The following is a 13999-nucleotide window of genomic DNA, read 5'->3' on the forward strand; positions in this document are numbered from 1 at the left end:
CATCCTCTTAACATTGTTTTTCATGGAGCAAAAGTTTTTAGTTTTGATAAAGTCCAGTTTATCAGTTTTTCTTTTTATGGATCTTGCTTTTGGTGTCAAGTATAAAGAATCTTTATCTTGCTCTGCATTTTGAAGGTGTTCTCCTGTGTTTTTTCTAAAAGTTTTAGTTGAATTTTTTGCACTCAAGTCCATCATTATTTTGAGGTAATTTTTATATTAGGTATGAGTCTTAGGTTTATTTTGTTATCTATAGATGTCCAATTATTATAACACTGTTGCCTATTCTTCTGCTAATACCAAGTTCTTTTGACTACTATAGCTATGCATCAAGTCTTTAAATTAGGTGAACTCAGTTCTCCCAGTTATTTTTTTAATTAATAGAACTTATTTTGTTGAGAGGACTTAAGTTTATAGAAAAATTGTGCAGAAACAAAGAATGACCACATAGCCCTCTCAATCCCTCCTCCCCAGTGTCTCTTGTTATTAATGTTTTGCATTAATTAAAGTGGTGCATTGATTACAGTTGCTGTACCAATATTGATACATTAACTAAAGTCTATAGCTTAAATTACTTTTTCTTACAAGTCTATTGTTATTGAAGTATGGTTGATGTATAATATTATATAGGTTACAGATGTATACAATTAGTGAGTCACAATTTTTAAAGGTTATGCTCCACTTACAGTTATTATAAAATATGGGCTATATTCCCTGTGTTGTACAATGTATCCTTGTGGCTTATTTATACCTAACAACTTGTGCTCTTACTCCCCTGCCCCTATTTTGTCCGTCTCCCATTCCCTCTTCCCAGTGGTAACTACTAGTTTGTTTCTGTATCTGTGGGACTTCCTTGATAGCTCAGTTGGTAAAGAACCCACCTGCAATGCAGGACACCCGGCTTCGATTCCTGGGTCAGGAAGATCCCCTGGAGAAGGGATAGAAGTCCGCTTCTTTTTTATTACTTTCGCTATTCTGTCTTCCTCCTTTTGAATCTCTGCTGTCTGGCCCCAGTCTTGCCACAGAGAGGCCTTATGTGCTACAATCGGCTTTGTGGTGCTGACTAGTGCTCTTGGCTTTGGCTTTTCAGGTTGGTACCCCCCCTCGACTGTGTGATGTGCTGCGGGTGCTGCGGGTGGAGAGGGACCAGTGCCTGCAGGAGCTCTCCCGGGAGAGCGTGGAGCATCCAGCCCCAGGTACGTGCCTACCTGCATCCACTCTGGGATATGCTCATGTCCAGGTCCAGTGGGTTGGTGGGAGGTAGGGGCTGGGCCAGCTGTATTTTTTCAGAGAATAAGCAGAGGGGAAGGGTCTAGAGTGACCCTGGTGAGCTGTCTACACGTGCTGAAAACCACATCATCACCCCTCTTTGTTTCTCTGAGTTTATGGGTACAACCAGGGTTTTTGAATCATTAGCTTCTGCATGATGACTTCACCCAGGTGAGTGTTTTGGTGAGAGTTACTTGTCTTGGTGGTGTACCTCTTATCCATTCTGTCACCTCCATTGCTAGTATGACGGGGGAGGTAACAGAAAGGCAGTGTGGGGTCTGGGAAACTCAGGGTCCATTGCTGGCTGACCCTCACTGGCTGTGTGAATGTGAACAAATTATTTAATGTTCTGAGCCTCACTTTCCTGATCTATAAAACAGAGGTGATAAAGTATATTAGAATTATAAATATATGTAAGATAAAGATGTTAAATATAGGTGCATCTTAAAGATTATTAATTTAAATATTAATTATTATTATTAGTCAAGACAGTCAATATTATTAATTTGCTCTTTACATATTAATTTTATTTCTACTCCCTTCCTTCACTTATCTTCTTAGCTTTTACTCATCTAAAGGTAGCGGAGGATGTGGCATTAAGAAAAGAATCCTTCACAAATAGTCAAACAAAGATTTGTACAGACGAGGTCTTCACTGTACTGGCTACAGTTACTGACAGGTAGAAACAACCCAAGTGTCTGTCAGCTGATGAAAGATGAAGATGTGGTCTGTACATACAATAGAATAGTGTTCAGCCTTAAAAAGGAGTGAAGTACTGGTACATGCAGCAATGTGGATAAATCTTAGGTGGTGCTATTGGTAAAGAATCTGCCTGCCAATATAGGAGAGGCAAGAGACAAGGGGTTTGACCCCGAGTTGGAAGATCCCTTGGAGTAGGAAATGGCAACCAACTCCAGTATCCTTGCCTGGGAAATTCCATGTACAGAAGAACCTGGTGGGCTACAGTCCATGGGGCTCCAAAGAGTCAGACACGACTGAGTGACCAAGCACACACGCACATGATATGATTCTACTTATAGGAAACGTCTAGATCAGACAAATTCACAGAGACAAAAGTTAGATCAGTGGCTGTCAGGGGCCCAGGGGAAAGGGCACGCAGAGCACCTGTGTAGGCACTGCCTCTTGGTGGCGGTGAAATGTGTAGAACTAGGTAGAGGTGCTGGCCACACACGACTGTGCTAAATGCCACTGACTACATTTTAAAATGCTTTCACTTTCCTGCACTGGAGAAGGAAATGGCAACCCACTCCAGTGTTCTTGCCTAGAGAATCCCAGGGACGGGGGAGCCTGGTGGGCTGCTGTCTATGAGGTCGCACAGAGTCAGACATGACTGAAGCAACTTACCAGCAGCAGCAACAGTGGTTAATTTTATGTTATATGAATTTCTTTTCAATAGACTTTATTGAAAAGTCTCTTCCAAGTGTCTGCACCATTTAAATTTCTACCAGCGATGAATGATCATTCCTGTTGTTGTGTATCCTCGCCAGCATTTGATGTTGTCAGTGTTTTGTTTTTTTAATTGTAGTAAAATACCTACAACAAATTTTACTATTTTAACCATTTTCACCTATTTATTTTTCTTCCAGTTTTATTGAGATATAGTTGACATACAGCATTGCAAAAGTTTAAGGTATATAGCATAATGATTTGACTTACATACATAATGAAAGTATTATCACCATAAGTTAAGTGAACATCTGTCATCTTATATAGGTACAAAGTTAAGAAATGGAAAAAAAATTGTATGATGCGAACTCTTCGGATTATTCTAACAATTTTCATACATACCATACAGCAGTGTTAATTGTCTTTATCATGGTATACATTACATCCCTAGTACTTATAACTGGAAGTTTGTACCTTTTGACCACGTTCATCCAATTCTCCCTAACCCTGCCTCTGGTAACCACAAATCTGATCTCTTTTTCTATGAATTTGTTTTTGATGTACAATTGACCTATAAAACTATTTAATTTCTGTTACACAATTAGTAATTTAATATTCTATACATTTCAGAATGATCACCATTGATGAATCTAGTTATGATATGTGACCATACAAAGATACTACATAGTTATTAACTATGATACTACATAGTTATTAACTATATTCCCCTCTCTGTACATTTCATACCTGTTCAGTTCAGTCAGTTCAGTCGCTCAGTTGTGTCTGACTCTTTGTGACCCCATGAATCACAGCACGCTAGGGCTCCCTGTCCATCACCAACTCCCAGAGTTCACCCAAACTCATGTCCGTCGAGTCGGTGATGCCACCCAGCCATCTCATCCTCCGTCGTCCCCTTCTCCTCTTGCCTCCAATCCCTCCCAGCATCCGAGTCTTTTCCAATGTGTCAACTCTTTGCATGAGGTGGCCAAAGTACTGGTGTTTCAGCTTTAGCATCATTCCTTCCAAAGAAATCCCAGGGCTGATCTCCTTCAGAATGGACTGGTTGGATCTCCTTGCAGTCCAAGGGACTCTCAACAGTCTTCTCCAACACCACAGTTCAAAAGCATCAATTCTTCAGCGCTCAGCTTTCTTCACAGTCCAACTCTCACATCCATACATGACTACTGGAAAAACCATAGCCTTGACTAGACGGACCTTTGTTGGCAAAGTAATGTCTCTGCTTTTCAATATGCTGTCTAGGTTGGTCATAACTTTCCTTCCAAGGAGTAAGTGTCTTTTAATTTCATGGTTGCAGTCACCATCTGCAGTGATTTTGGAGCCCAAAAAAATAAAGTCTGACACTGTTTCCACTGTTTCCCTATCTATTTCCCATGGAGTGATGGGGCCAGATGCCATGATCTTCGTTTTCTGAATGTTGAGCTTTAAGCCCACTTTTTCACTCTCCACTTTCACTTTCATCAAGAGGCTTTTGAGTTCCTCTTCACTTTCTGCCGTAAGGGTGGTGTCATCTGCATGTCTGAGATAATTGATATTTCTCCAGGCAATCTTGATTCCAGCTTGTGCTTCTTCCAGTCCAGTGTTTCTCATGATGTACTCTGCATAGAAGTTAAATAAGCAGGGTGACAATATACAGCCTTGACGTACTCCTTTTCCTATTTGGAACCAGTCTGTTGTTCCATGTCCAGTTCTAACTGTTGCTTCCTGACCTGCATACAGGTTTCTCAAGAGGCAGGTCAGGTGGTCTGGTATTCCCATCTCTTTCAGAATTTTCCACAGTTTGTTGTGATCCATACAGTCAAAGGCTTTGGCATAGTCAATAAAGCAGAAAGAAATGTTTTTCTGGAACTCTCTTGCTTTTTCAACGATCCAGCGGATGTTGGCAATTTGATCTCTGGTTCCTCTGCCTTTTCTAAAACCAGCTTGAACATCAGGAAGTTCACGGTTCACATATTGATGAAGCCTGGCTTGGAGAATTTTGAGCATTACTTTACTAGCATGTGAGATGAGTGCAATTGTGTGGTAGTTTGGGCATGCTTTGGCATTGCCTTTCTTTGGGATTGGAATGAAAACTGACATTTTCCAGTCCTGTGGCCACTGCTGAGTTTTCCAAATTTGCTGGCATATTGAGTGCAGCACTTTCACAGCATCATCTTTCAGGATTTGAAATAGCTCAACTGGAATTCCATCACCTCCACTAGCTTTGTTCGTAGTGATGCTAAGGTCCACTTGACTTCACATTCCAGAATGTCTGCCTCTAGGTGAGTGATCACACCATCGTTATTATCTTGGTCGTGAAGATCTTTTTTGTACAGTTCTGTGTATTCTTGCCACCTCTTTTCATACCTGTAGCTCATATATTTTTGCAACTGGAACATTTGTATCTCTTAATGTCCCTCATCTATTTCTTTCCTCCTCCACCCAACTTCCCTCTGGCAACTACCTGTTTGTTCTCTGTATCTGTAACTCTGTTTCTGTTTAGTTTTGTTTATTCATATGTTTTGTTTTAGAGATTTCACATGTAAGTGAAGTCATACAGTATTTATCTTTATCTGACTTATTTCACTTATCATAATACCCTCTAGGTCCATGCATGTTGCCACAACTGTTAAGATTTCATTCTTTTATATGACTAATATTCCATTGTGTATATATACCACATCTGCTTTATCCATTCATCTACTGATGTGTACTTGAGTTGCTTCCATATCCTGACTATTGTAAATAATGCTCCAATGAACATTATCTTTTCTAATTAGTGTTTTTGTTTTCTTTGGATAAATACCTGGGAGTGGAATTGCTGGATCACATGATAATTATATTTTTAACTTTTTGAGGACTTTCCATAGTTTTTCCAGAGTGGCTGTACCAATCTACATTCCCACTAACAGTGCATGAGGGTTCCATTTTCTCCACATCTTTGTCAACACTTGTTATTTCTTGTCTTTTTGATAATTGTCATTCTGAGAGGTGTGAGATTACATCTCATTGTGGTTTTGATTTGCATTTGGCTGATGATTAGTGATGCTGAGCATCTTTTCATGTGCCTGTTGGCCATCTGTATGTTTACTTTAAGGAAATATAATCTAAAAAAATACATAAATTTCATCATCTTAACCATTTCTCAATGTGCAGTTGTGTTAAATTCACATTATTGAGCACCCAATCTCTAAAAACCTTTTATATTGCAGAACTGGAGCTCTGTACCCATTAAACAGAAACTGCTTTTCCCTCTTCCATTATCCACTGGGAACCATCATTCTACTTTTTATTTCTATGAATGAAATGGTTCTAGGTACTTCAAATAACTGGAATCATAGTTTTTGTCTTTTTGTGATTGCCTTATGGTATCTCATTGTGGTTTTGATCTTCATTTCATGATGATTAGTGATGTTAAGCATGTTTTCCTGTGTTTCTTGGCTATTTGTATGTCTTATTTAACTAAATGTTCTCTCAAGTCCTTTGACCATTTTTAAGTAGGGTTGTTTAGTTTTTAATTATTGAGTTACAGGAGTTCTTTATATATTCTGGATATTAGCCCCTTATCAGTATATGATTTGAAAATAATTTCTGTCATTCTGTAGTTTACCTTTTCATTCTCTTGATTGTATCCTTTGATGCTGCTGCTGCTGCTGCTAAGTCGCTTCAGTTGTGTCCGACTCTGTGCGACCCCATAGATAGCAGCCCACCAGGCTCCCCCATCCCTGGGATTCTCCAGGCAAGAACACTGGAGTGGGTTGCCATTTCCTTCTCCAATGCATGCAAGTGAAAAGTGAAAGTGAAGCCGCTCAGTCGTGTCCGACTCTTTGCGACCCCATGGACTGCAGCCTACCAGGCCGCTCTGTCCATGGGATTTGCCAGGCAAGAGTCCTTTGATGCACAAAAGTTTTAAAGTTTGACTTACTATAATCTACCTAATTTTACTTGTGTTATCAGATCTTTTGGTATCATAGCCAAGAAAGCATTGCCAAATCCAATCCCATAGAACTTTCTCCTAAGAATTTAAAAATTTTAGCTCTTACATTTAGGTTCTTGGTCCATTCTGGGACTTGGTGATGGACAGGGAGGCCTGGCGTGCTGCGATTGGTGGGGTCGCAAAGAGTCGGACAGGACTGAGTGACTGAACTCAACTGAATCATTCTTTTGCATTTAGACATTCAGTTTTCCCAGCACCATTTGTGGAAGGATAGTCTTTTTCTCATTGAATGGTCTTGGCATCTTGGTAAAAAAAATCACTTGACCATACATGTGAAGGTTTATCTGGGGGATGTTTATCCTATTCCATTGGCCTATTCTATATGTCTGTCTGTATTCCATTGTCTATATTCTATATGTCTGTCTTTATGCCAGTACCACACTGTTTTGATTACTGTAGCTTTCAAATAGGTTTTGAAATCAGGAATTATGAGATCCTCAACTTTGTTGTTTCTCAAGATGGTTTTAACTATTCCAAGATCCTTGGATATTCCATTAGGAATTTTAGGATGAATATTTCTATTTCTGAAAAGGAAAGTGTTAGTCACTCAGTCATGTCCAGTTCTTTGCAACCTCATGGACTGTAGCCTGCCAGGCTCCTCTGTCCATGGAATTCTCCAGGCAAGAATGCTAGAGTGGGTAACCATTCCCTTTTCCAGGGGATCTTCCCAATGCAGGGATGGAACCCAGACTCCTGCATTGCAGGCAGATTCTTTACTGTCTGAGCCACCAGGGAAGACTGATAATTTTAAATAAATCCTAAATAAATAAATATTAAAATATTTCTGTCATTTGGATTTTTTTTTTTTTTATGGCCATGCTATGTGGCTTGTAGGATCTCAGTTCCCTGACCTGGGCCCCTGAAGTGAAAGCAGTGGGTCCTTACCACTGGGCCACCAGGGAACTCCTTGTCATTGGAATTTTAATACAGATTGTATTAAATCTGTAGATCACTTAGGGTAGTATTGACATCTTAAAAATATTAAGTCATCCAATCCATGAACACAGAATGTCTTTCCATTTATTTGTGTTTTTAGTTTCTTTCAGCAACATTTGGTAGTTTTCAGTGTGTAAGTCTTTCATCTTGTTGGTTAGGTTTATTCCTAAGTATTTTATTCTTTTTAATGCTATTATAAATGGATTTGTTTCTTAATTTCCTTTGTAGGTTGTTTCTCATTAGTTCATAGGAATGCAACTAATTTTTGTGTGTTGATTTTTTTAAAAATTTTTACAATCTTGTGTTCACTTCCACCTCACAACAATGCAATCAGCTACAACTACACACATATCCCCTCTCTCTTGAGCCTCCCAACCCCACCCTACCTCTCTAGATCATCACAGAGCACCAGACTGAACTCCCTGTGTTATACAGGAACTTCTCACCAGCTATCCATTTTACACATGATAGTGTACATATGTTGATGCTAGTTTCTGCATTCATCCCCTTCTCTCCTTCCCCCACTGTGGCCACAAGTCCATTCTCTACATCTGCATCTCCATTCCTTCCCTGCAAATAGGTTCATCAGTACCATTTTTCTAGGTTCCATATGTGTGTATTAATATACAATATTTGTTTTACTTCATTCTATATAACAGGCTCTAGGTTCACCCACTTCAGAACTGACTTAAATTCATTCTTTTTATGGCTGAGTAATATTCCACTATATATATGTACCACATCTTCTTTATCCATTCATCTGTTGATGGACATCTAGGTTGCTTCCATTGTCTTGGCTGTTGTAAATAGTGCTGCAGTAAACACGGGGGTACACGTGTATTTTAGAATTGTGGTTTTCTCAGGGTATATGCCCAGTAGTGGGTTTGCTGGATCGTATAGTAGAGTTATTCCTAGTTTTTTAAGGACTCTCCGTACTGTTCTCCATAATGGCTATATCAGTTTATATTCCTACTAGCAGTGTAGGACGGTCCCCTTTTCCTCACACCCTCTCCAGCATTTATTGTTTGTAGATTTTTTGATGATGGCCATTCTGACTGGTGTGAGATGATGCCTCATTATAGTTTTGATTTGCATTTCTCTGATAATTAGTAATGTTTGTATATTGCTTTTATATCTGCCCTGTCACTTTGCTGAATCCACTTCAGAAATCATTAGGGCTTTCTACATGTAAGATCACATTGTCTAAAAACAGATAATTTTACTTTTTTCCTTCCTTCTTTTATTTATTTTTCTTGCCTAACTGTTGTAGACTAGAGCTTCCAGTGGGCTTCCCTGGTAGCTTAGCTGGTAAAAAATCCGCCTGCAATACAGGAGACCCTGGTTCAATTCCTGGGTTCAGGAAGATCCCCTGGAGAAGGCACAGACTTCCCACCAGATTCTTGGGCTTCCCTGGTGGCTCAGATGGTAAAGAATCCAACTGCAATGTGGGAGACCTGGGTTCAATCCCTGGGTTTGGAAGATCTCCTGGAGGGCATGGCAACCCACTCCAGTATTCTTGCCTGGAGAATCCCCATGGACAGAAGATCCTGGCGGGCTACAGTCCATGGGGTTGCAAGGAGTCGGACATGACTGAGCAGTTAAGCACAGCACAGTACAGGGCTTCCAGTACTACGCTGAATATAAGTGGCAAAAGTGGGTATCCTTGTCTTGTTCCTGATCTTACAGGAAAAGCTTTCGGGCTTCATCACTGAATGTGATGTTCACTGTGGCCTTTACATATATGACCTTTATTTTATTGAGATAGTTTCCTCCTATTTCTAGTTTAAGTGTTTCTATCATGAAAGGATGTTGATTCTTCACTGGTTGAGATGATAATGTGTTTTTTGTTCTTCTGTTAATGTGGTGCATCACACAAAGCAATCTTCATATGTTGAACCATCCTTGCATCCCAAAGATAGATCCCACTTGGTTATCGTGTATAATTCTTTTAATGTGCTGTTCAATTCAGTTGCTAGTATTTTGTTGAGAATTTTTGTATCATTGTTCATCAGGGATATTTGTCTGTAGTTTTCTTTTCTTGTAGAGTCTTTATGTGTGTTTGGTATCAGATAATCCTGGCCTCATAGAATGATTTTACAAGTGTTTCCTCCTTTTCAGTATCTTGGGAGTGATTGATGAGGCTTGGTGTTAATTATTCTTTAAATGTTTGTTAGACTTCATGAGTGTGGCCATCTGGCCTTTCCTTTGTTGGGAGATTTTTTGTTACAGATTAAGTCTCCTGACTAGTTAGAGGTCTGTTCTGATTTTTGTTTGCTCCTGCCTCCGTCTTAGTAGTTTGAGTGTTTCTGGAAAATGATCCTTTTCATCTAACTTATTCACCAGGCATATTCTTTTGTAGTACTCTTCTCTCCAGGTCATGGTCTTTGTTCAGGAACTTCTTGAGCTGTTGGTTATCTGCTTTCTTGTTGTCCCCCGTGGCCAGGCCCGTGACCCCTTTCCCACCCAACCCCACACACTCCCAGGAACCAGCCACCACCCGAGCTGCTGTTCCTGCTGTGTCGTAGCCTCCTTGTCCTCTTAGCTGTGTCTGTGATGCTCCCCTCTCTTCTCCCTTCCTGTCTGCTTCCTTGCTCCAGGGAAGACAACTGTTTGACATCTAGTCTATTTGTGATGGTGGCTGTAAGGTGGAGGCAATCCCATCTCTGTATGTGAATTTCATTTCAATTTTTGAAAGGAAAGAAAAAGGAAGAGGAGTGGAGGTGAGGAGAGGGGAAAGGAGAGGCCCAGGCTTTTAAATTAGACTGTGTGATCTTAAACAAATCCTTAATGTCTCTGGACCTCAATTTCCACATCTGTTTTATGGGATTTGTGTGAAAATAAAAGCATTCATTCAAAAATATTTTTTTTAAATTTTATTTTATTTTTAAACTTTACATAATTGTATTAGTTTTGCCAAATATCAAAATGAATCCATCACAGGTATACATGTGCTCCCCATCCTGAACCCTCCTCCCTCCTCCCTCCCCACACCATCCCTCTGGGTCATCCCAGTGCACTAGCCCCAAGCATCCAGTATTGTGCATTGAACCTGGACTGGCATCTCATTTCATACATGATATTTTACATGTTTCAATGCCATTCTCCCAAATCTTCCCTCCCTCTCCTTCTCCCACAGAGTCCATAAGACTGTTCTATACATCAGTGTCTCTTTTGCTGTCTCGTACACTGGGTTATTGTTATCATCTTTCTAAATTCCATATATATGCATTAGTATACTGTATTGATGTTTTTCCTTCTGGCTTACTTCACTCTGTATAATAGGCTCCAGTTTCATCCACCTCATTAGAACTGATTCAAATGTATTCTTTTTAATGGCTGAGTAATACTCCATTGTGTATATGTACCACAGCTTTCTTATCCATTCATCTGCTGATGGACATCTAGGTTGCTTCCATTTCCTGGCTATTATAAACAGTGCTGCGATGAACATTGGGGTACACATGTCTCTTTCCCTTCTGGTTTCCTCAGTGTGTATGCCCAGCAGTGGGATTGCTGGATCATAAGGCAGTTCTATTTCCAGTTTTTTAAGGAATCTCCACACTGTTCTCCATAGTGGCTGTACTAGTTTGCATTCCCACCAATAGTGTAAGAGGGTTCCCTTTTCTCCACACCCTCTCCAACATTTATTGCTTGTAGACTTTTGGATCGCAGCCATTCTGACTGGTGTGAAGTGGTACCTCATAGTGGTCTTGATTTGCATTTCTCTGATAATGAGTGATGTTGAGCATCTTTTCATGTGTTTGTTAGCCATCTGTATGTCTTCTTTGGAGAAATGTCTATTTAGTTCTTTGGCCCATTTTTTGATTGGGTCATTTATTTTTCTGGAGTTGAGCTGTAGGAGTTGCTTGTATATTTTTGAGATTAGTTGTTTGTCAGTTGCTTCATTTGCTATTATTTTCTCCCATTCTGAAGGCTGTCTTTTCACCTTGCTTATAGTTTCCTTTGATGTGCAGAAGCTTTTAAGGTTAATTAGGTCCCATTTGTTTATTTTTGCTTTTATTTCCGATATTCTGGGAGGTGGGTCATAGAGGATCCTGCTGTGATGTATGTCAGAGAATGTTTTGCCTATGTTCTCCTCTAGGAGTTTTATAGTTTCTGGTCTTATGTTTAGATCTTTAATCCATTTTGAGTTTATTTTTGTGTATGGTGTTAGAAAGTGTTCTAGTTTCATTCTTTTACAAGTGGTTGACCAGTTTTCCCAGCACCACTTGTTAAAGAGATTGTCTTTAATCCATTGTATATTCTTGCCTCCTTTGTCAAAGATAAGGTGTCCATATGTGTGTGGATTTATCTCTGGGCTTTCTATTTTGTTCCATTGATCTATATTTCTGTCTTTGTGGCAGTACCATACTGTCTTGATAACTGTGGCTTTGTAGTAGAGCCTGAAGTCAGGTAGGTTGATTCCTCCAGTTCCATTCTTCTTTCTCAAGATCGCTTTGGCTATTCGAGGTTTTTTGTATTTCCATACAAATTGTGAAATTATTTGTTCTAGCTCTGTGAAGAATACTGTTGGTAGCTTGATAGGGATTGCGTTGAATCTATAAATTGCTTTGGGTAGTGTACTCATTTTCACTATATTGATTCTTCCAATCCATGAACATGGTATATTTCTCCATCTATTAGTGTCCTCTTTGATTTCTTTCACCAGTGTTTTATAGTTTTCTATATATAGGTCTTTAGTTTCTTTAGGTAGATATATTCCTAAGTATTTTATTCTTTCTGTTGCAATGGTGAATGGAATTGTTTCCTTAATTTCTCTTTCTGTTTTCTCATTATTAGTGTATAGGAATGCAAGGGATTTCTGTGTGTTGATTTTATATCCTGCAACTTTACTATAGTCATTGGTTAGTTCTAGTAATTTTCTGGTGGAGTCTTTAGGGTTTTCTATGTAGAGGATCATGTCATCTGCAAATAGTGAGAGTTTTATTTCTTCTTTTCCAATTTGGATTCCTTTTATTTCTTTTTCTGCTCTGATTGCTGTGGCCAAAACTTCCAAAACTATGTCATTCAAAAATATTTAACACTTCTTGTTTTGAGATGAAAATGGTAAGATTGATGGCATGTAGACTCCTCTCTTATGGCTTAGGAATATGTTTTTGTACACTTGGCAGAGACTTGATATGCAAGCTTCATCATATAGGGGTTGCTTTTTCACACATCACAAAAGATCAAGAGCTCATGCAGAGTTCCTGGGTGTTATCAGATCCCATATTCCTCCTCTCTTTCTGCTCACTGTGTGACATGCACCGCCAGGTTGTAAGGTGGCTGCAGCACCTTACGAGGAGGGGAGAGTATTTTGGGCGAAGAGAGATGAAAATCATGAGTTCAGATCAAGACACACATAATGGAGACTTCAGAGGAGGATTGGGCTGGGGAACACTTTTCTTTGGGTGGCAACTGAGACTGAGGTTGTAGGAAGAGTGGCCTTGAGATCCCTGCACTTACCCACCAGGTGCAGTGGAGGCAGGAGGAAGATGGTGCCATGGGAAGCAGAGGTCAAGCAGTGTGGATGCTGTGATGTGCTCTGGCCAAGTTACTAGCCTCTGTATGAGGGATGGGCAGGATGAGAACTTCCTTCCCCTATGCTGGCTATGGAAGGTGCTTTGGGGGAACCAAACTGGGACCTTATGGCTCAGAGGGGGCCCACCATTGAGTCACAGCCTCCTGAATTCCAGGGCACCCTCTGCCACCCCAGGAACAGCAGCTGCCTGCATGTCCACAAGGAAAATGTCTAAAATTCCAGTGACAGAGTGTGGGACTTATATTCAGGCCTTAGGGATAAAGCGCAGAATGTCAGGCCCCTGGGAGAGATGATGGTAAACTTCAGCTCACATCAAGAAGTTACAGATGGTTATTTTAAAAATTAGCATCTGAAGTGTTTAAATATGCCATTGTTCCCCAGGGCTCCAGGATGAGGTTCAGCTCCTGACTTGGCCCTTGTTCATGCATCCACTCCAAATATTTCCACTTGGCTCAACCAAATTGCTTACAACTTTCTGACCATGTCAGTTCTCTCATGCTTCCGGGCGTTTGCACGTACTGATCCCTCTGCTTCGGCTCCATTTCCTCTTCTCCAGTCCTGTCAGCCACTCCTCCAGGAGATGATTTCTGCTGGCATAGCTGGCCACCCTGACTTCTGCAGGACCACCCCACCTCCACCCCCAACATTTCTTTCCCTCCTGGCACATCTGCACTGCATCGTGGAGATGTGTTTGCTGGACTGGGACAGACTGTGTCACTTTCCTCTAAGACCGAGCACTTGGTGTGTGTTTGCTGACTGACTTACAAGGTGAATGAGTGCAGACCCTTGACTGAGAGTAGACAGAGGAGACCTGAAGGAGACAGAGGGACATGAGGCAGAGCCTTTGTGGTAGA

At 40.4% G+C, this 13999-nt stretch overlaps 1 protein-coding gene across 2 annotated transcripts in view; it reads left to right on the forward strand.

Annotated features, from left to right (window-relative positions):
- Positions 1 to 13999, forward strand: part of SCTR (secretin receptor) — a 75163-nt gene that overhangs the window by 14537 nt on the left and 46627 nt on the right. For both annotated transcript variants that reach the window (XM_086349741.1, XM_086349732.1), the window contains exon 2: positions 1088 to 1193. In XM_086349741.1, the coding sequence (XP_086205867.1) occupies positions 1088 to 1193 (106 nt within the window). The remainder of the gene's footprint in view (positions 1 to 1087; positions 1194 to 13999) is intronic.

The sequence above is a fragment of the Bos grunniens genome, chromosome 2 (genome assembly GCF_055505025.1).
Source record: "Bos grunniens cultivar Pamir isolate PY7600 chromosome 2, Bosgru_T2T1.0, whole genome shotgun sequence".
In the NCBI taxonomy this organism is placed as follows: domain Eukaryota; kingdom Metazoa; phylum Chordata; class Mammalia; order Artiodactyla; family Bovidae; genus Bos; species Bos grunniens.